The following is a 24,173-nucleotide window of genomic DNA, read 5'->3' as shown; positions in this document are numbered from 1 at the left end:
TTATAAGGGTAGTAAACTGATTCACAAAGCCTTCACCCTCATGACCTAAATCACCTCCCAAAAGCCTCACCTCTCAATACCATCACTTTGGGCTTTAGGTTTTCAACATAGGAATTTTAGAGGGATACAGACATTCAGACCATAACAGTGGGCTTCCTTGTTCCTGACTTTTAAAAGGATGTTTTAAACATTTCACCATCACGGATTATCCTTTCCATAAATTTTTAAAACTCTTTTTCATTTATAGACAGTTATCTTTTTTTCAGTTTAACAGGTGTTTTATTTTTGTTTTTAAATGTTTCTTCTATATCTATTGAGCTTATCTATAGATTTTTTTCCTTTAACTTTTTACTTAATGTTGTAAATTATATTATGGGTTTATTGCTGAACCAGACTTGAAGTCATGGAATAAACCTATCTTGGTCATTGTGTATTATCTATGTTTATACATTTCATACATTGTTGAGTGCAATGTTATTATTTATTTGTTAGATTAATCTTGTTAATTGTGATTTTTCAATCTTCTGTATCCTTACTGATTTTTTTTCTGTGTGACCTATCAATTATTGAGTTATGTTAAAATTTTCTGATGTGATATTGAATTTGTCAGTTTCTTTTGTAGTTCTGTCAATTTTGCCTTATATATTTTGAGGCTGTTATTAGATACATATAAATTTAGAATTGTTACATCTTCTTGATGAGTTGAACATTTTATTGGTATTTAATTATTATTTTTATATTTTAATGCTTTTTTGCATTATAGTACTTTGGTTGTAGTAAAATATGCATAACATAAAATTTACCATTTTAACCATTTTTAAGAGTGCAATTCTGTGACATTAAGTATATTCACATGGTTGTGCAACCATTGCCACTATCCACCTCCAGAACTATCTCATCTTCCCCAACTGAAATTCTGTGCCCACTAAACAGTTCATTCCCCATTCCCCTCTCCCCACAGCCTCTGGCAACCTCTGTTGTACTTTCTGTCTCTGTGAATTTGACTATGAACAATTGTGGATACACCTAGATCAGTTACATAGGTGGAATCATACAGTACATATCTTTTGAGACTGGCTTATTTCAATTAGCATACTGTCCTTAAAGTTCATCCATGTTATAGCATGTGACAGAATTTCCTTCATTTTTAAGACAATAATATTCTGTTGTATGCATATGCCACATTTTGCTTATCCATTCCTCTATTGATGGGCATGGGTTGCTTCCACTTTTTGGCTATTCTGAATAATGTCGCTATGAACATGAGTGTACAGCTATCTCTCCGAGACCATACTTTCAGTTATTTTGGGTATACCAAGAAGTGGAATTGCTATATCATATGGTAATTCTATGTTTAATATTTTGAGGAAACTCCATACCATTTTCCACAGCAGCTGCACCATTTTGTATTCCCACCAACAATGTACAAGAGTTCTAATTTCTCCACATCTTTGCCAACATTTTTTATTCTCTATTTTTTTATTTTATAATAGCCATTCTAATGATATCTTGTGGTTTTGATTTCCATTTCTCTAATTATTAGTGATGTTGAGCATCTTTTAATGTGCTTATTGGCCATCTGTATATCTTCTTTGTAGAAATGTCTAATTAAGTCCTTTGCTCACTTTTCAATCAGATTATCTTTTTGTTGTTACCATGGTTTTTGTTTTATTTTTGTTGTTTTTAATCTGTTATTCATGTAGTTGCACTAGCCTTCTTTGGGTAATATTTGTCTAGTATATGATTTTGATTCTTTTACTGCCACCTTCCTTATGTATCTCTCATAAAAAACATATATAGGCTTTGTGGGCTATTTTTTAGCCAATCTCTGTCTTTTAATTGGAGAGTTATGGAAAAACCCGAATGAACTTTTTGGCCAACCCAATGTATTTGAATTTATTTGTACCATCTTCTTTTTAAACTCATAAACTCCCATTTATCTCAAATGGCCTAGCTTTTGTTTAGAATACCACTCTGCTGAGATGGGGAGAAGGAAGTAGAGGGTAACAACTGTGGATGCACTGAGAGCAGTTAGAAGGATTTTGCAATAGTATAGGCTAAAATTTTTCGTGTTTCAGTCTAAGATGTTGATAGTAGAAGTGGAGAGGAATGGATTGATTTGAGAGATATCTGGGAGGTAGACTCAACAGGGCAATGGATCCAGAGTAATTTCCATTTCTTTACTCTATTGCCTGGCTCTTTGCTTTATAAAACACATCTATGCTTGTCTTCTGTGTGCCACATCCAGCCACATCTTGTCTTATTATTGTGAGGGAATCTGAGGTTCTCATATTGTGCTTAAGAAGACAGGTACTTGTGGTAGACAGACTGTTGGGTGAGGAATCATGCAGTGTGGAAATGACAGTCTCTTGGAATTCAAAAGAGAATTTGAGGAATAAGAGGAACTAAGGTTAGATGATGGAAACAGACAAACAACAAGAACCTACTGTATAGCACAGGAAACTATATTCAATATCTTGTAATAACCTATGATGGAAAATAATCTGAAAAAAACATATATATATATATATATATAAAACTGAATTACTTTGCTGTACCCCTGAAATTAACACAACATTGTAAATTAACTATACTTCAATTTCTAAAAATGGTTTAAAGAAAGATTCAATGGTGGAACACAAGGGATTCAGAACATTAGCAAAGATTTTGGATTTTGGGGGCACTACCTACGAGATGTTGGATACTGAATCAAAATCCTTTCCACAGTGGGAGTTGATTATATACTCACAGATAAAAAATCTATATCTGCTTGATAATGGGAAGTATTGAGAAGGAACTTCTCTCATTTCATAACAAGGTCAATTGTTTTTAAGAATCTCCACAAAATCCTAAAAGTGATAACTTAATGTCAATAATTCTACTAAACTGCTCAGAAAGAAAACAGCATCAACATTTACACAAAGTTTTGGTAAAGCTATTTGTTAATTCCATGAATATTATTGAGTGACTATTTCACATTAAGTCTTATGCTAAGACCAGGAATATAGTGGTGAATAAGATAGACAAGGTCCTTGCCCGCATGGAGGTGACATTCTAATGAAGAGAGACAGATGATAAACAGGTAAGCAAAAAACAAAGTAGTTTTAGATCTAATACATGCTATGAAGAAAGTAAACATGGTGACAGAGGGAGTGAGAAGGATAAGCAAACAGCTGAGAACAAAGAACGAAGAGCTTTCCAGGCAAAAGAAATTGCAAGTGTAAATGCAGTCAGGCAAGAAAATACGTGGGTGTATTTAATAAACAGGAAGGAGGCTGGTGTGGATGGTGCAGAGTAAGATGGTGTGGTGGAAGGTGAGCGAAGGGGTAGGTAAGTGCCAGACCATGTAAGGCATCGTGGGCTGCATGAGGAGTTTACGTGTTATTCTTGGTGCCAGGGGAAGCCATTGGAGAGTTTTACATAGGAGAGTGAAATTATTTTTATTTTCGAAAAGATCACTCTGCTGTGAAAAGTATAGGACAGAATGAGAGGTCAAAGTTTCCAGGCCCCTTGGAAAGCTATTGAGGTAATACAGGTGAGAAATGAAGGCAGTTGAAGCAGGTGCACTTGAGAAAAGACAGGATTTGATGACAGATTGCCTGGTGTGGGTATTAGCAAGAGAGCAATCAAGAACTATTTAGGTTTTTGGTTTGCAGCTAGGTAGATCATGCTGTCATTTTATGAGATGAGGAATGCAGAGTTACTCAGGGTGAGTGAGAGTTCCATATTAGAAATATTAATTTTGAAATGCCTGTTAGGTACCCAAGTGAAGATGTGAAGTTGGCAGTTGCATGGATGTACTAATACATAGCACACAGGGTCAGAGCAGGAGCTCTTCATTTGACAGTTGTTCCTGTATAAATGGATGTCTGTAGGGAAGAAAAGGCCTTGGGCACTCCAGGAAGAGAGATTAGGCAGAAGAGGAGGCCCCAGCCAAGAAAACCAGGACGGAGCAGCCAGTGAGATAGGAGAAAAACCAGGGAAATGTGGGATCCTATAAGCCAAGGGAGGTGGGTGTTTTGGAAAGTATGGAGTGGACCACTGTGACCCATGCGGCTGAGAGACTGAGTAAAATAAGAACAAAGAAGTGAAGTGACCTTTGGATGTGGCAACATTCAAGGCTGTAGTAACCTTGATTAAAGCAGCTTCATTGGCATGGGGTGAGGGCAGTGGGCTGGGGAAACAGCATGGGTACTGGAATGGGAGCTTAGCATTACAGGCAGTTAAGTTTGATGGTGATTGTCTTTTTGCAGTGTTTTCCCCCCTCAACAGATATTCCTCTCCACCTCAGGAACTCCCTGACTCCTAATTTTAAGCCCATCCTTCATTGCCCAAACCCCATTCCCTCCTTTAAAAGCTGACTTCTTACCTCTCCTGGAAGACTGGAGCTTGATTACCCCCAAAAGCCATCCTAGACACTTGAGTACAAGAGGCTCATTTACCTCGCCAGTGGTGGGAGAAGTGGGAAGACAGGTTCAGTAATAGCCTGGCTATTGGTCAATGACTTCAGATACAAAGAGGTTAATTTTTTTAAATTACGGTAATAAACTTTACTTTTTAAGAGAAGTTTTAGGATCACAGCAAAACTGATCAGAAAGTAGAGTTCCCACATACCCCCTCTCCACACATACCTCCCTCACTACTGATGTCCTACACCATAGTGTAGGACACTATACTATAATATAATGTAGGTACATTTGTTACAATCCATGAACCTGTACTGACACATCATCAGTCACCTGAAGCCCATAGTTTACATTAGGGTTCACTCTTGGTGTTGTACATTCTATGGCTTTTGACAATTATGTAATGACACGTATCCACCTTATACTATTAATATCATACGGAATACTTTCACTGCCCTAAAAGTCCTCTCTGCTCTGCATCTTCATCCATCCATCCCCACTAACCCCTGACATCTATACTGTCTCCATAGTTTTGCCTTTTTCAGAATGTCATACAGTTGGAATCACACAGTGTGTAGCTTTTCAGATTAGCTTCTTTCACTTAGTAATATGCATTTCAGCTTCCTTCATATCTTTTCATGACTTGATAACTCATTTCTGTTTACCACTGAATGACATTCCATTGTCTGGATGTACCACAGTTTTTTTGTCCATTCACCTACTGAAGGACATCTTGGTTTCTTCCAAGTTTGGGCAATTTTGAATGATGGTGCCATAAACATCCTTGTTCAGGTTTTGTGTTTAACTCATTTGAATAGATACAAAGGAATTTGATTGCTGGATCATATGGTAAGTGGCTTTCAAAGTGGCTGTACCATTTTGCATTCCCACCAGCAATAAATGAGAGTTCCTCTTGCTCTACATCCTCACCAATATTCGGTGGTGTCAATATTTTGGACTTTTGCCGTTCTAATAAGCGTATAGTGGTATCTCGTTGTTTTAATTTGTATTTCCCGATGATATATGATGCATATAAGCATCTTTTCATATGTTTATTTGCCATCTGCATGTTTTCTTCAGTGAGGTGTCTAGACCTTTTGCCCACTTTTTAACTGGGCTGTTTCTTTTCTTATTGTTGAGTTTTAAGAGTTGTTTGTATTGTAGGGGATTGGCATATGGCAATCCAAAATATACCACTTTGGCATAAAGATTATTTTTAGCCTAAGGCAATTAAGAAGAAGCAGACATATTAAAAAATCCCTTGCCCTCCACCTCTCTAACAAGAAAGGCAGAATGATTCCTAATCACCAGAGACAACTGGAGACTCTTACCAGTTCAGAGACACTGAGAGGAATCTGCATAACAAGCATTACTAAAAACAACCCTTATCTTCCAGTAGTTTCTCCCATATATTTACTTTTTCACTGTTTGCCACCCCTAAAAGCCTTAGCCCCTTTTTCTTTGTCTTGTCACTTCTCCACAAATATATTGTTCTTTATTAAGATGCTAGACAAGCTCCAGGTTCCAACCACCCCTTTGAGTTACTCATCACTGAGGTGTCTCCCCTGTGTAAGCATGACACACATTAATCAAGTGTTCGTTTTTTATTGTTAATCTGGCTTTCATCAGTTTAATTTCTAGGGTCCCAGGCACAGAAACTAGGAGGGTAGAGGAAAAGGAGGTTTTATTCCTCCCCTACAGTTTATTTTGGATAACAGTCCTTTGTCAGATATGTTTTTCACAACTATTTTCTCCCAGTCTATGGCTTGTCTTCTAATTCTCTTGACAGTGTCTTTCACAGAGCAGAAGTTTTTAATTTAATAAAGTATGGCTTGTCAATTTTTTTCTTTCATGGATTGTGTCCCTAGCGTTGTATCTAAAAAGTCATCGCCATACCCAAGTTCATCTAGGTTTTCTCCTATGTTCTCTTCTAGGAGTTTTAGAGTTTTGCATTTTATGTTTAAGTCTGTAATTTATTTTGAGTTAAATTGTTTGTGAAGGGTGTAAGGTCTCTGTGTAGATTTATTTTTTGCACATGGATATCTTAGCTTAACGTTTTAAAAATGGATGTTTTTTCTTGATTATAAAGAACATGCTCACTGTAGAAATTTCCTAAAAGGCAAATATAAAGAAGACAATTGAAATCATGACTGTTAACACCTTGATGAATTACTGATTAGTCCTTTTCAACATGCATTTCAACATTCTTCACTATGCTTCTTTCATTTTGACATTATAATGTGACCACTTTCCTTAGGTAATTAAAAACTCTTTGTAAGTAGCATTTTAATAGATGTATTTTGCCTAGGTAGATCAGGTATTATCATTTACTTAATTTTCCTATTGTTGGCATTTTTATTTCTAGCTTTTATCATAATGCTGTGATGAACATCTTTGTATGGAAAGCTTTTCTCCCCCTCCCGCTCTGTGTTTCAAGTTCTTTCCTTAGGATAGAGACCTATCGGTAGATTTATGGAATCAGAGTGTGAAAAAAATAATATTAGAGCTCTTAATGCATAATGTCAAATTGCTTTCTAGGAATCTTGTACCAGTTTACAATCCCATTAGTGCCTATCTCCACTAAATTCTTACCACTATTAAACTCTGCCTTTAAAAAACCTTTCCTAATTTGATAGGTGAAAAATCATATGCCATTGCTGTAATTGACATTTCATTGATTACTAATGAGGTTGAACAAATGTTACTCAAATATTCATTTGTTAGCCATTTGTGGTAAATTTTATTTATAAATTATATGGTTATGAACTTGCTAATTTAAGCCACTGTTTTACCCAAGTTGCATGATGTTTGTTGGTTTGTTTTTAGGAAAACTGGAACAGCTTACATAAGAAGGATATTGCAACATAACACGCCTAAAGGATTTTTGTCGTCAGTTATTGCAGAAATTATAGACCCTTTTGGAATAGAGGAAGTGAATGAAAGCTCTTGTTTGTCTAGTTCCCTTTCCATTAATCAAGCTGGAAATTTCTCCTATAAGCTTACTCTTCAATTACAAAGTAAGTGTAGTAATATATCTCTCTGATGGCTGGGGAAAATGAGAAATTATCTTTTGAGAAAAGTGTTCATGCTCTTTTATAGAACAATAGATTTCAAAATTTAGTCCAATTGGTAATCTACAGAAGTCTACATATACTTAGATTCCTGGAGGAATTCTTTATTTCTAATATAATGAAACCTAGCTATCACTTCATTGATATTTCATCAATAGTAACACCTATCATTTATTTCTATAATATGATGTTATTTTGTCTTTAACAGTGCTCAGGAACAGTGAGAAAAGTCAAGAAGTCCAGACTTTACCCTACATAATGAAATAATTTTGAATCACTGTCATGTAGCATATTTCTATTTCAAAGGATTATATGATAGATACATAGCAAAAGTTAGTATAGTTTATTATAAGGATTTGGGTTTCACTCTGAGTAAATGGCAAGGCTTTGGAGTGTTTTGAGCAGAAAGTGACATGATTGAACTAGCTGCTCTGTTGAGAACAGACTGGGCATGTGACAGAGAGGGCAAGAAGGAAAGCAGAGAAATCACTTAAGAGGCTATTGCAATAATCAGCTGAGAGATCCTATTAAATGTAAGATGTCTGTTACTCATCCAAGTGGAGAAATAAGGTAGATATATAGAAAGACAATTCTGGAGTTCAGGAAAGACCTCTGGACTGGAGAAATACATTTGAACAGTCAGAAGGAGAAGAGAGAGAGAAAGGAGCAGAAAAATTATTTGAACAAATAATGGCTGAAAACTTCTATAACCTGGGGAAAGAAACAGACATCCAGATCCAGGAAGCCTATAGAGTTCCAAATAAGATGAACCCAGGGAGACCCACACCAAGACACATTATAATTAAAGCGTCAAAAGTTAAAGACCAGAAGAGAATCTTAAAAGTGGCAAGAGAAAAATAACTCGTTACCTACAGTAGAACGCCCCCATAAGACTATCAGCAGATTTTTCAACCAAAACTTTGCACATCAGAAGGGAATGACATGATATAGTCAAAGTGCTGAAAGAAAATATTGGCAACCAAGTATATCTATCTACCAGCAACTTTGTCATGGAGAATTGAAGGAGAGATAAACAGTTTTCCAGACAAGCAAAAACCAAACGAGTTCATCATCCTAGACTGGCTTTACATGAAATGTTACAGGAATTTCTTTAAGGTGAAACAAAAGAGAGCTAATCAGTAATAGGAAAATGTGTGAAAGTATAAATTTCACTGGTAAAGGCAAATATATAGTAAAATTTAGAATAATCTTATGTTGTAAATGTGGTAGTTAATCACTTATAAAGCTAGAATGAAAGTTAAAGACAAAGGTAGTAAAAAAACTAACTACAATGATTAGTTAATGGATACACAAGATAAAAATATGTAAATTGTGATATCAAAAACATAAATTGGGGGGGATAGAAATGTAGAGCCCTAGAATGCATTCAAACTTAAGTTGTTATCAACTTAAAATAGACTATTATAAATATAAGTTGTTTTATGTAAGCCCAGTGGTAACCACAAAGCAAAAACCTATAGTAGATACACAAAACAAACAGGAATCTAAGCCACTACAGATAACCACAGAAAATCATCAAATCACAAAGAAAGAGAGCAAAAGAAGAAAGGAACAGAGAAAGTATAAAACACCTAGGAAACAATTAACAAACTGCCAATAAATACCTATCCACCTGAATACATAAGGTGGTATGTATTCGGCCTTAACATATACATTCTTTGGTGCAGGTATGTATTTATCCACCAGTAAATACATACCTTCACCTTCCCTGGTGGTGCAGTGGATAAGACTCTGTGCTCCCGATGCAGGAGGCCCAGGTTCGATCCCTGGTCAGGGAACTAGATCCCACATGCATGCTGCAACTACGAGTTCGCATGCCACAAGAAAGGAGCCCCCATGCCACATCTAAGGAGCTGGTGAGCCACAACTAAGGAACCCTGGAGCTGCAACTAAGACTCAGTGCAACCAAATAAATAAATATTTAAAAAAAAGACAGGAAATAAAAATTGTTGGGGAGGATGTGTAGAAAAGGGAATCCTTGTGCACTGTTGGTGGGAATGTAAATTGGTGCAGTCACTATGGGAGACAACATAAAGGTTCCTCAAAAAATTAAAAATAGAACTACCATATGATCAATCAATTCCACATCTGAGTATTTATCCACAGAAAATGAGCATGCTAATGTGAAAAGATATATACTCCCTCTTGTTCATTGCAGCATTATTTACAGTAGCCAAGATATAGAAGCAACCTGTGTCCATTGATAGATGAATGGATAAAGAAAATTGGGGGCTTCCCTGGTGGCGCAGTGGTTGAGAGTCCACCTGCCGATGCAGGGGACACGGGTTCGTGCCCCGGTCTGGGAAAATCCCACATGCCACGGAGCAGCTAGACCCATGAGCCATGGCCGCTGAGCCTGCGCGTCCGCAGCCTGTGCTCTGCAACGGGAGAGGCCACAACAGTGAGAGGCCCGCGTACCACAAAAAAAAAAAAAAAAGAAAAAAAGAAAATTGGGTGTGTTCATATATATATACATTAAAATATTATTCAACCATAAAAAAGGAGGAAATCTTGCCATTTGCAACAACATGGATGAATTTTGAGGGCATTGTTGTGAGATAAGTCAGACAGAGGAAGACAAATACTGTATGACGTCACTTATATGTGAAATCTAAAAACAAGCAAACAACAAATAAATAAACTCAGAATAGCTTGGTAGTTGCCAGAGGTGGGGGTTCGGTGAAGGGATCAAAAGATATAAACTTGTAATTATAAAATAAATAAGTCATAGGAATGTAATGTAAAACATGGTGACTATAGCTAACACTGCATTGTATATTTAAAAGTTAAGAGAGTAGATCTTAAAAATTTTCCTCACGAGAAAAAAAGCTGTAACTATGTGTGGTGATGGATGTTAGCTAGATTTTTGTGGTTATTATTTTGCAATATATACAAATATCACATTGTATTGTACACCTGAAACTAATGTTATATATCAGTTATATCTCAAAAAGGGGGGGGGAATCAAGTGGTCAGCATATATGATAGTTAATGCTATGAGATCAGATGAGATCACTGGGAAAGCTAGTGTAGGTATAGAAACGAAAAAGTCTGAGGTCCAACAGTTAGTGGTCAGAGAACAGGAAGACCAGATGCTCTGCTAGGAGAACTAAGAGAGAGCATGTCTCAGAAACCAAGTGAAGAAGGTACTTCAAGAAGGAGGGAATGATGCTGTGCTACATGCTGCCAAGAGGTGAGGTAAGATGAGGAGAGAAAAGTGCCCAATGGATCTGTGTCAAGTCATTGGTAACCTTGATAAAAGCTATTGTTGGGTGGAGTCATGTAGACAAAAGTCTGATTGGGTTAGGTTTATAAACTTCTGAGAGGCGAGGAATTGAAGATAGTGAATAAAGGCAGCCCTTTCAGGGAATTTCACAATGAAGGGGAGGAGAGAAATGATGTGGTAGTTGGAGGGAATGTAGGAAAGGATTTTTGCTGGTTTGTTGAAATGGGAAAAATTAGAGCGTGTGTGCATAATAAAGGGAATTATGAGATTCTCTTCTGACTACTTCTACTTATTTTTTCAGAACGAGGTGAATATCATTGTTGACATGTTTCAAAAACATTTAAAAATGATGACTTCCCTCTCCTTCAAACAGCCATCTTTTGGCTTCCCTCATATCCTCTCTGATGGATTTTCTCCAGTCATTTCTTCTTTGTCTCCTTTGTGGAGTTTTTTTTTCCTTCCCATTTTTACATGATGGTGTTCCTTATGGTCCTGCCCTCAAGCCTCTTTTCTTCTAAATCTTCATGCTCTTCTTAAGCAATCAATTATTCATTTATTCAACAACTATTTATTGAGCATCTGCTATGTAATAGGCAGACCTTTAGGCCCTAGGGAATACACTAGCTACATTATCCTTCTCTTATAAAATCACAATAAAGACTCTGGGTTATTAAGGCTCTTACCAGTTCTATGTTAAAGAAATCAGATTTCTTATAATTACTTAGCCCTATGTGGGTTTTTTTCTGCTGAGAATTTTATAGAACTAGTTTCACAGTAAAAACTGTGCTTGGCATATTTGCAATACACTTTCTACAAAATAATTTGAATTATAACCTGAAATCTGGCAAATGTGTCCTCTAGCTAAGACCATAATTTAAAAACTCAACTAGTGTATTCCTCAGTTATGTCCACCAGTATTACTTGGAGAACATTGGCTGTTTTATTTTATACCAAATCATTCCTGTTTTAGCTTCAGGTGTTACTTCCTCATTTCAAGATTCGGATATAGAGAAGACTGTGGTGATTCCCGGTTACAGCAGCTTCCTGATCACAAGGATTTTAGATAATGAGAATGCTTTAGCTATCGCTACCATGCCTGAAACAGTACCCCACAATATGACCTTTCTACAAGGCTCTTGGTTCTTATACAACTTTGGGCAAAGGGATGGACGAACATGGAACATACATTCAAAACCGTGTAATTACTGGTTTCAACAACATGATGATTCACTATCCCTCAATGTCCTGAAATACATTGATCTGGGGAAATCTCATACTTTAAAAATTAAAGTCATACCTAATACAAAAGGTAAGTTTATTTTTATTGGGAAATATCAAAAGGAAATGTTATTGCTTTTCTTGAATGTAAAATATACTCTTTGATATTTCTTTTATCTTTGGTTTCTGTAGTAGGTGGCATTCTACCAATAACAGTATTAGCTCTAATTATTGAGCACTTATGCAAAGCTCTGTATTAAATGATTTTTTAATTCATTTTAAAATTTAATGTTTGTAACAACCCTAAAAGTCTAGATTGTAATCCTTATTTTATAAATGAGCTTAAATTACCAGCCCAAATATACACAGGATTTTAGTTTAGATTTTTGCTGCCCTCTGAAAAGAAAACATTATAATTACCTTTGTGTTGTTATAATCATTTCAAGTATTTATTTTAAGCCAAAAAAAAGACTTTTAAATAGAATTCTATACTTTGCTCCATTTTTCAAGATATTTATTTATTACAAAACTAATATAAAACTTACTAAAAATGAGGGGAAATGGCACGCTGGAAAGAAATAAAACAAAAAATTTTAGTAAATTACTGAGCTAGAAATTGAGGGAAAAATATGGAAGGAAGGGGAGGGAAAAAAGAAAATCCTGTCACCAGAAATGAAAAGGGAACCAAAGTCGAAAAAATTAGCTAATATGTGGCTCCTGGAAGGTTTTGAGGCTCAGACACAGGCCATATAGGCAGTGGGATGAATTTTAATGCCCAAGCATTAGTAGAAGATGTAGACCTTTAGACATTTCTACCTTGTGGTAGGAAGTTGGAAATGAGAACATTAAGTAAAGCTGGAACCATCAAATTGTGAAGGGTGAAGCAAGGATAAGGAAAATGCTACCCAACAACTCAAAGAAAGAGGTAGGGAGATTGTCATCTCCACGGGACTCAAAGAATTTCTTGTAAAAAACCCAAACTCCAAGACTGTGTAACACCTAGATACTACCCACCAAATAAAAGAATCCCAAACTGAGATATCATTAAAATGCCTGGGTCCCAGCATAAGGAAGCACAAAACCCTCTGTAGGAATACTTTCATAAACAAGGCAGGAAATGGCCTATTGACGTATTGTGTTAAATGCCTAGGGTTTTTCTCTTGGCAGCAACTGATTGACAGCCCTTTAAATTGAGCGTGTATTCTCAGTTTCTCTACCGACTCAGTGTGACCAAGACTATCCAAGTGACTGCCTTCGAGAATCTGGCTAAGGAATGAGGGGTGGAGGGGAGCAATATTTCTGTGAAAAAAATTAGGAGAAAATATTTGCAAAGTTAAATTTTTCTAAGAACTATTAAAGTTAACTCTGTATAAATAGATTCTGTAGATGTTCTAGAATTCTGATCAGCCAGTCATTATGAAATTGCTTAAAATTTTCATGTTCACTCTTGGCTTTGTTTCCAAAGGTGTTCAAACACTTGAAATCCCACTACTGAAAGTAGTCGTTGGAAACCCAAATTTGTTGGAAGTTAAAGTTGAAGGCCATTTTGATGACACTGATAGTTATCTAATGGAAATTTCTGCAGCCAGCAAGACTTTACGTCAAGTAAGTTTTTCTTTAATTATTAAAAAATATCTATGGATTATAGAAAATTTAGAATATAAGCTAAGAAAAAGAAGGAAAATTTATGCATAATCCTACCTATCAAGGATGACTAAACACTTTTAACATTTTGGGAATTACGAAAAGGCTGTATGTCATAGAGATTAAAAAAGTGAGCTCTGGAAAACACTACCTGAGTTAATTTTCACTGCTGGTACTGTTTTTGTGAGCTTAGGAAAGTTACTTTACTCTAAGTTTCCTCATCTATAAAATGGAAGTGATACTAATAATACCTACCTCTTAGGATTGTTTTGAGAATTAAATGTGATAATTCAGGTAGGCCATCTAAAACAATGTCTGGCACATAGAAAATGCTCAATCACTATGAATTTACAGTATTTTCCTTTTTTCCCCCTAAAACTGGGAGAGCATTGTATATACAGTTTTAAAAATTTGCTCCTTCCACTTAATTATATAGTTTAATCCCTTTGTGTCAATAAATATTTTTCTGCAAATTCTACAATCTGTTTATCATGAAAAATTTCAGATATAGACAAAAGAAGAATTTCCATATACCTATTTTTGAAATTAAACAATAGTCAAGGTTTTGATACTTCTGTTTTATCATCTCTAATTTTTTTGGTTTATATTCTGAGATAGTTTTAAATGAATAGCAGACATCATGTCATTTCACTCCTATACGCTTCCATACATATCTCCAAAAAATGTGTGTATTATCTCTCACATAACAAGAATGCCATTATCATCCCTGAAATTTTTTAAACAAATTTTTTTTTTGGTACCCTATAAAACCCAGTCCATAATCAAATTCCAGCAATTTTCTCAAAAAAAAAAAAAAAATGTTTAGGGTTGGTTTGTTTAAATTGGCATCCAAACAAAAGTCACACAGTATGTGGTTATTTATTAATCTCTTAAGTTTCTTTTAGTTTAAGGTAGGTATGACTCCATTTTCTTCCCCTGCCATTGAACTGTAGCAATTGAGTCAGTTATGTTGTAGAATCTCCAGTATTCTAGATTTTTCTGTTTACTTCCTTATTTCTTATTGAACTAGTGCCACCCACCCCAAATTTCCTTTAATAGTAGAACCCTGCTTAGATTCTGGTTCAATGTGTTTTCGCAAAAATTCATTAAAAATAGATTATTTTTAATGGCTTACAGAGTACAGAGATGGAGGCAAAACTACTAGAGTCTACTATATCAGTAAAATTATTAGTATTTCTACATTTTTTAATTTCAAGAAGTACTTAAAAATTTCAAACAGAATTTATCAAATTTTGTTGAATGTTTAATATCATGCAAGGTTCAAATATGGTTTTTGTACATAAAGTTCTACTAAAAACATATCTTTGTGAAATACAGTGATTGCTAAGTGAGTATCTTCTTTTCAAAATGTATACCAATGGAAGTTATTTTACTCATATTATCCAAGCAAATGTCAATGCTCATCAATGAATGAGGGAAGCCTTGCCATTCTAAGTTGGATTTACATCCAACTACATCCAATAATAGTGTTTATTTAATAATAAACACTTGATCCTTGCTCATTTCCAAATGTCACCCACAGGCAATTAGATTGAAATGTATTTCTTCCTGGAAAAGAATATGTCTTCTGTTAAGATTTATCCTCAAACAGATCGTTATGGTCAAACGTATGATTCTATTTCTGTTTTCTATTATCATTCTTTTTCTATTTCTTTTCATTTTCATTTTCTGTATTCTTTACTTGGGTACTGTGCTAGTTTGCCAGGGCTGCCATAACAAAATACTATGGACTGAGTGGCTTAAACAACAGAAATTTATTTTCTCACAGTTCCAGAGGCTAGAAGCCAAGATCAGGGCATTGGCAGGGTTGGTTTCTTCTAAGGCCTCCCTCCTTGGTCTGCAGATGGCTGTCTTCTCCCTGTGTCTTCACATGGTCTTCCCTCTGTGTGTGTCTGTTTTCAAATTTCCTGTTGTTATATGACACTCATCATATTGGATTAGAGCCTACCCTAATGATCTCATCTTAACTTAATTGCCTCTTTAAAGGCCTTATCTCCAAATACAATCACATTCTGAGATACTGGAGGTTAGGACTTCAACATACGGAGTAGACACAGTTCAAACGATAACAGTTACTTTAAATAACCTTCATTTATTTGGATATTTCCAGGGTTCAACTTCACTGGCGTTTATTGTGTGGGGAGCATCGACTGAGTGTCTTGTTACAACATTCGTGCCAATGTTGAAAAGCAGCTGTAGTTATCTCAAGTCTATGCATCACATTCCTAGTGAAATTATCCCATTGGAAGACTGGATGAGTGGAGTTCACATGGACAGTCAGGGTTTTAATATGATCAAAGTTTTGCCAGTAAGAAACCTAAGCATGTTGTTTGAAGGGTACCAGTGATAGATTACTTTTGTATGATTGGCTGCCCATTCAGTCTTAGCATTTCTTTCCTGAAATGCTCAAAACACTCTAGTTATTTTTCAATCCTCATGTCATTTTGAGGATATGATGACTAAAATGTGAAAAGTTTCTGAAATAATGATTTTTCTTGGTAACGTAGTCTTATCATTATTAATATCACGTTTTATGCTATATTATGGTGGCATAATCTTGGGCTTTAACAATATATACAGTTATTTGCCCTTAAGTTGACTCATTCTCATCCTGAGCTGATATATCTTACAGGTCCCATTTCAATATAATAACAATTTTAATTTTTGCCTTGTCAGACTCTGTGACTCTTTTTAAAATATCTTTGTTAACTTATTACTTATCATTTTCTTTGTGACAAAAAAAATAACCAAACTTGAAGAATTATTTACTAAATATGTCACTAAGCCTCTTTATAAGGTGTTTAAACTTTATTGCATTGACTTTATGACAGCTACTTTAGGTTCTAAAACATTTTTCACTTATTTACAAGGTCCAAGTTGTATTACCATGGGTTGAGGGAGTGCTGGGGAAAGAGGAATTTACTTAAATACCAGGAGCTGAAAGTGAAATATTTGTTTTGAATGCTTTTCTGGAAAATCAAGATTTTTAAATGAAAGACTTAGTAAATAATAATGAACTTTACACTAACTTTGTTTAATCATTTTCAGATAAACTACAGGCCTCCCTCTAATATGGGAATAGCTATTCCACTTACAGATAATTTTTATCATGCAGATCCTAGCAAACCCATACCGAGAAACCTATTTCACAAGTCAAAGGTAAATATTTTTTCTGCAAATATACTAGTATTCATTTGAATTCAAGAAATCATTCAGTAAAATTACAGATGGACAGACCTAGCTGTGGAGATTAAATGAGAAGGTGCATTAAGCATAATCTGCCCTGATAATATCACTACTTCTTCTCCCCCTCCCCCTCCCTCTCCCCCTCCCCTTCCCTCTCCTCCTCCCTCATTACTACTACTACTACTACTACTACTACTATTACTACTACTACTACTACTACTACTACTACTACTACTACTACTACTACTACTACTACTACTACTACTACTACTACTGCTATCCCTGTTCCTCCTCCTACTGCTGTAGGCTTTTCTTCTCTTACTGCTACTCCTGGATACAGTTTTGGAACCAAGAAGTGTAAATGGACTCTTTCCCCTTGACCTCTCCCTAGCTCCCATTTGAATTTCAAAGAGCATAGGTAGAGTGAGAACATTGTTTTTTAAATGAAAGGGGCCTCAGACCCATCTCACAGTTCTGTGAAAGGAATGATGTCCAAAAAGAGAGAAGAGTGTTTGCTCCAACATAGACTCATTTGAACTCCTGCCGAGGATCCGCCTAGAAAATAACCAAACCCCAGCAGCACTCTGCCTCTCTGGAGTCAGGGAGAGCAAGGTAGAACAGAGAGAAACCACTAGGCTCAAAAGAAGAATACATCAGAACTTCCCTGGTTGTCCAGTGGGTAAGACTCCGAGCTCCCAATGCAGGGGGCCTGGGTTTGATCCCTGATCAGGGGAACTAGGTCCTGCGTGCAGGCCGCAACTAAGAAGCCCGCATGCATATGTAACTAAAGATCCCGTGTGCCGCAATAAAGACCTGGTCCAGCCAAAATAAATAAATAAATAAATACTTCTTTTAAAAAAGAAAAGTACATCATGGGGTGGCTTCCCAAGGAAACCTCACAGATACCTGTAATATCTCTCTTGAGAAAAACGCACCTAACTGCATATACATATGGACAAGCAGACATTCATATCCATTCACGAACATACACACACACGCAAAGACAGAAAATCGTTGTTTCTTTTATTCAAAATTCTTCATCATCTTCCCATCTCTTTCAGAGTAAAAGCCAAATTCTTACAATGGTTTATGAGGTCCTCTGTGGTTCAGCCTTAGCTTCACATCTGACCTGATTTCCCTCAGGTCACTCTGTTCTGCACACATTGGCCTCCTTGCTGTTCTTCAAGTATACCAGACATATTTCCACCTCAGGGTCTTTAAGTTTCAAAACTTTCCTCTGTCTGGAATGTACTTCTGCCAGATATCACATAGCGCATTCCATCACCATCTTCAGATTTTTGCTTAAATGTCACCATCATTGTGATACCTTCCTTGGCCACTCTATTTAGGATTGTAACCTCCACCTCCACTGATGCCCACTCCTGTCCCCCTTCCCTGCCTTATTTTTCTTCACTGCACTTTTACAATTTTACATATTTTACCCATTTATTTATTGTATTTCATTAAAAGGTAAGCTACATAAAGCAGGGTTATTGTTGGGTTTTTTTAAAATCTATTCTATTCTCTACAATATCTTTAGTACGCAGAAAAGTGCCCGACATAGGGAATGCTTAAAAATTGTTCAACAAACGAATAATACACAGTTATACACATATGATTACACACACACACACACACACACACACACACACACACACTCACACACACACAAGGTTGACTTCTTGTTGAATCTTGGATTTCAGGTAAGCAGCTCTGCTCCAGGCAATGAGCAGCTCAAATATTGAATTCTTCAATTGCAGTTTCTTCCAAAAATAAAGTCTGATATATCACTAGACGCAAGCCTCATCTATTGAAATATGAGTTTAATATATTTACATGGAAATCCTTCGTTTGGATTTTTTTTTTCTTCTGGATTTTCTTGGGAGTTGAATAGGAAATGTATCTAATTTACACATAAGTAAATAACAGGTTTGGGGGGGGGCACCTTTTATACATTCAACAAATGTGAATTTCAGCATTTCCAGAGTTATCAGACACTGTACAAACAAATATTCTCTGGGGAGACAACAGTGAACAAGATAAACATGACATCTTCGTGGATCTTTAATGGGGGAGAATAAGCTTTAAAAGTTATACAAATTAAATAACATCATCTAGTGGAGCAGACTACTCAAAATTTATGTAATTCTGCCTCTGATCACCTCAAAATATAACAGCTGGGAAAAAAGTACATCTGAACCAACACTGTGACTTCTTGTTATGCTGACATCATCCCCTTACTAGACAATCATGTGTGATGTCATTCCAGATACAGAGTTGGCAGTTAGACTCTCCAAGGATAAGCAGACAACTGTAAAACACCGAATATTTGAAGAAAACTTCCACAATAAAAAAGAAGCATAAATCTAAACAACTAAAAAACTCATGCCTTGGAAAACAGTATCATAAATACAAGCAAACTTTAGAATAAGCAAAATAATTATTTCAGAACAGTTTAGGTCATATTGCAACCATGAAAAAAAAATTGGAGACAGACATCACACACACAAAAAAGATGTCAGAAATTTAAAATGTAATCATGAAACATTTCAAAAGATTGGAAGAGCTGAATGAACCTAACTAAGCAGCAAATTAGTTCTGAAATTAGATAGTGGTGATGACTGAATAATATTGTGAGTATACTAAAACCCACTGCATTGTACACTTAAAAATGGTAAATGTTATCTCAATAAAAAGAAGAAAAAAGAAGCAATGAGGACGAGAATGGTAATCTTAAAAGAAGTAGAAGGAAGAATAACGTTTTTAGAAATAGAGTTGATTATCAGAATCAAAAGCCAGTTCTTTGAAAAAATGAATAAACCAATAAAAAAACAAATAAAAATGAATAAACCAATAAACCAAGCAAGAGTGATCAAATGAAAAAAATGAATGACAAGTGGATGGTTATAGCGGAGATTTTAAACAGCCTTAATGACTGCTATGAGGAGAAATAAGTACAAAATGGTAGGTTTGGAGAGTATCCATAGTCAGCAGCCCATCATATCAAGTCTGTTCTTTTAGGTCTCAGTTTCCATGCCAGCGATGGAGGTGGGCATCTTAATTACTGCATTCAGAAAGACACAGGCTTTCTGGGTCCCATGCATGTTGACTATCAACTGCCCTGGGGTAAACTGGCAAGCAGCTGAGTGATACTTGAGTTCATTCCAAGTAAATAGACAAAATTCAGAAATACTGTGCTTTTACCTTATTATTAATGGATTTTCTCCCTTTTTAACTTCTCAGGGATTTTATTCATTCAGGTAACAAATATTTATTGCACATTTACTCAGTTTGCATAAATCCTGCCACCAAAAAAAGCACGTCAACCTATTTTAATTCTATTTGCAGAAATCTGGTAAATTCAAACAGTGTGCAAATGTGTCTACTCGGGAGGAATGTAATTGCACAAATGATCAGAAGTTTTCACATGCTGTTGCTTTCTCAGATTGCAGAGAAAAGGTAAGATAATCTTTAATTTCCTGAAGACAGAGTATTTTCGTATTAATAAGACTTTGAAATGCACATTTTGGTTAAACATGAAAACTAAGACATAGAAATACTGTTTTATTATGACATAGAATTAAATATGACATAGAGCTAAAAATATTTGAATTTAAATGTCCCCAGACACAGTAATTAACCTCATCTGTAGAATAGAATAATATCTGCATTGCCTTGTTCATTTCACAGGTTCTTATAAAGACACACACACACACATGCTTCTATCTATGTGAAAACAATGTATAACCTGTCAAACGTTACACTAGGTTATGGTGAATATTGATTCATTTAAAAAAGTATTGACTATCAAACATGTATCAGGTTCTGAGAATATAGAACTTAAAGCTCAAGGTACTAGTGACAAAATAGAAGACAGTATAATATGTTGGTTAGGAGAATGGGTTCTGTGTCAAATACTTCCTTCTGTTAGGCTCCAAACATTCAAACATGTATCAAGTTGATGTTGGTGTCTGCATTAGCTGACTTACCTGTGCACTTGGTATAACTTTCGAGTAGATCTATTTCAAAGGCCTTGTTGGACTGTATACAGCATTATTTTAAATGATTTTGTACAAGGATAAAATCACTTACTATAATACTGGGCATAGAGTCAGCAGTCAATAAACCATGAGGGTTGCTATTGTATACCTCCACAACTCCACCCTTGTTGAATTCCAGTATTTCTTGAGAATTTACTGTCTACCAGGTACTGCTCTAAGGCTTCTCCATAACTTGTCTCATTTCATTTGAGGTACAGAAGAGCCTGGTAATTTGCTAAAGACCACATCATTAATATGTGATGGAGCCAGATTTGAACTCCAGAGCCTGAGTTTAATGAGTGTGGTTGAAAGATCATGACTGGGAGGGCAGCCAGCAGAAGCAAGAAGAACTACAATACTGCAGCCTGTGGAACAAAAACCACATTCACAGAAAGATAGACAAGTTGAAAAGACAGAGAGCTATGTACCACATGAAGGAACGAGATAAACCCCCAGAAAAACAACTGAATGAAGTGGAGATAGGCAACCTTCCAGAAAAAGAATTCAGAATAATGATAGTGAAGATGGTCCAGGACCTCGGAAAAAGAATGGAGGCAAAGATCGAGACGATGCAAGAAATGTTTAACAAAGACCTAGAAGAATTACAGAACAAACAAACAGAGATGAACATACAATAACTGAAATGAAAAATACACGAGAAGGAATCAATAGCAAAATAACTGAGGCAGAAGAACGGATAAGTGACCTGGAAGACAGAATGGTGGAATTCACTGCTGTGGAACAGAATAAAGAAAAAAGAATGTAAAAGAAATGACGACAGCCTAAGAGACCTCTAGGACAACATTAAACACAACAATATTCGCATTACAGGGGTCCCAGAAGGTGAAGAGAGAGAGAAAGGACCCGAGAAAATATTTGAAGAGATTATAGTAGAAAAATTCCCTAACATGGGAAAGGAAATAGCCACCCAAGTCCAGGAAGCACAGCGAGTCCCATACAGGATAAACCCAAGGAGAAACACGCCGAGACATATAGTAATCAAATTGGCAAAAATTAAAGGCAAAGAAAAATTATTGAAAGCAGCAAGGGAAACACGACAAATAACATACAAGGGAACGTCCATAAGGTTAACAGCTGATTTCTCAGCAGAAACTCTACAAGCCAGAAGGGAGTGGCATGATATACTTAAAGTGATGAAAGGGAAGAACCTACAACCAAGATTACTCTACCTGGCAAGGATTTCATTCAGATTTGATGGAGAAATCAAAAGCTTTACAGACAAGCAAAAGCTAAGAGAATTCAGCACCACCAAACCAGCTCTACAACAAATGCTAAAGGAACTTCTCTAAGTGGGAAACACAAGAGAAGAAAAGGACCTACAAAAACAAATCCAAAACAATTAAGAAAATGGTCATAGGAACATACATATTGATAATTACCTTAAACGTGAATGGATTAAATGCTCCAACCAAAAGACACAGGCTTGCTGAATGGATACAAAAACAAGACCCATCTATATGCTGTCTACAAGAGACCCACTTCAGACCCAGGGACACATACAGACTGAAAGTGAGGGGATGGAAAAAGATATTACATGCAAATGGAAATCAAAAGAAAGCTGGAGTAGCAATTCTCATATCTGATAAAACAGACTTTAAAATGAAGAATGTTACAAGAGACAAGGAAGGACACTACATAATGATCAAGGCATCAATCCAAGAAGAAGATATAACAATTATAAATATGTATGTACCCAGCATAGGAGCACTTCAATACATAAGGCAACTGCTAACAGCTCTAAAAGAGGAAATCAACAGTAACACAATAATAGTGGGGGATTTTAACACCTCACCTACACCAATGGACAGATCATCCAAACAGAAAATTACTAAGGAAACACAAGCTTTAAATGACATAATAGACCAGCTAGATTTAATCGATATTTATAGGACATTCCATCCCAAAAGAGCAGGTTACACTTTCTTCTCAAGTGCGCATGGAACAGTCTCCAGGATAGATCACATCTTGGGTCATAAATCAAGCCTCAATAAATTTAAGAAAATTGAAGTCATATCAAGCATCTTTTCTGACCACAATGCTATGAGGTTAGAAATCAATTACAGGGAAAAAATATGGAAAATACACAAACGCATTGAGGCTAAACAATACATTACTAAATAATCAAGAGATTACTGAAGAAATCAAAGAGGAAGTCAAAAAATACCTCGAGACAAATGACAATGATAACACGACATTCCAAAACCTATGGGATGCGGCAAAAGCAGTTCTAAGAGGGAATTTTATAGCTATACAAGCCTACCTCAAGAAACAAGGAAAATCTCAAATAAACTATCTAACCTTACACTTAAAGGAACTAGAGAAAGAAGAACAAACAAAACCCAAAGTTAGCAGAAGGAAAGAAATCATAAAGATCAGAGCAGAAAGAAATGAAATAGAAACAAAGAAAACAATAGCAAAGATCAATAAAACTAAAAGCTGGTTCTTTGAGAAGATAAACAAAATTGATAAACCATTAGCCAGACTCATCAAGAAAAGGAGGGAGAGGACTCAAATAAATAAAATTAGAAATGAAAAAGGAGAAGTTACAACAGGCACCGCAGAAATACAAAACACCTTAAGAGACTACTACAAGCAACTCTATGCCAATAAAATGGACAACCTGGAAGAAATGGACAAATTCTTAGAAAGGTATAACCTTCCAAGACTGAACCTGGAAGAAATAGAAAATATGAACAGAACAGTCACAAGTAATGAAATTGAAACTGTGATTAAAAATCTCCCAACAAACAAAAGTCCAGGACCAAATGGTTTCACAGGTGAATTCTATCAATCACTTAGAGAAGAGCTTACACCCATCCTTCTCAAACTCTTCCAAAATATAGCAGAGGAAGGAACACTCCTAAACTCATTCTATGAGGCCACCATCACCTTGATACCAAAACCAGACAAAGATACTACAAAAAAAGAAAATTACAGACCAATATCACTGATTAATATAGATGCAAAAATCCTCAACAAAATACTAGCAAACAGAATCCAACAACACATTGAAAGGATCATAAACCATGATCAAGTGGGATTTATTCCAGGGATGCAAGGATTCTACAGTATACACAAATCAATCAATGTGATACACCATATCAACAAATTGAAGAATAAAACCCATATGATCATCTCAATAGATGCAAGAAAAGCTTTTGACAAAATTCAATATCCATTTATGAAAAAAAAAAAAAAAACCTCTCCAGAAAGTAGGCATAGAGGGAACCTACCTCAACATACTAAAGGCCATATACAACAAACCCACAGCAAACATCATTCTCAATGATGAAAAATTGAAAACATTTCCTCTAGATTA

General features: G+C 35.8%; 1 protein-coding gene across 1 annotated transcript in view; it reads left to right on the top strand.

The window, feature by feature from the left end:
* The window catches only part of CATSPERB (catsper channel auxiliary subunit beta), a 125,684-nt gene that overhangs the window by 89,863 nt on the left and 11,648 nt on the right, over window positions 1-24,173 (top strand). The window contains exons 17-22 of the mRNA XM_027120355.1: window positions 7,233-7,423; window positions 11,695-12,033; window positions 13,408-13,547; window positions 15,718-15,915; window positions 16,656-16,766; window positions 20,142-20,252. Of these exons, the coding sequence (XP_026976156.1) occupies window positions 7,233-7,423; window positions 11,695-12,033; window positions 13,408-13,547; window positions 15,718-15,915; window positions 16,656-16,766; window positions 20,142-20,252 (1,090 nt within the window). The remainder of the gene's footprint in view (window positions 1-7,232; window positions 7,424-11,694; window positions 12,034-13,407; window positions 13,548-15,717; window positions 15,916-16,655; window positions 16,767-20,141; window positions 20,253-24,173) is intronic.

The sequence above is a fragment of the Aethalodelphis obliquidens genome, unplaced genomic scaffold (assembly GCF_003676395.1).
Source record: "Aethalodelphis obliquidens isolate GAN/ISIS:26980383/991018 unplaced genomic scaffold, ASM367639v1 scaffold21, whole genome shotgun sequence".
Classification (NCBI taxonomy): Eukaryota; Metazoa; Chordata; class Mammalia; order Artiodactyla; family Delphinidae; genus Aethalodelphis; species Aethalodelphis obliquidens.
Note: the sequence above shows the minus strand (reverse complement) of the source record. Positions and strands in the feature narration are given on the sequence as shown.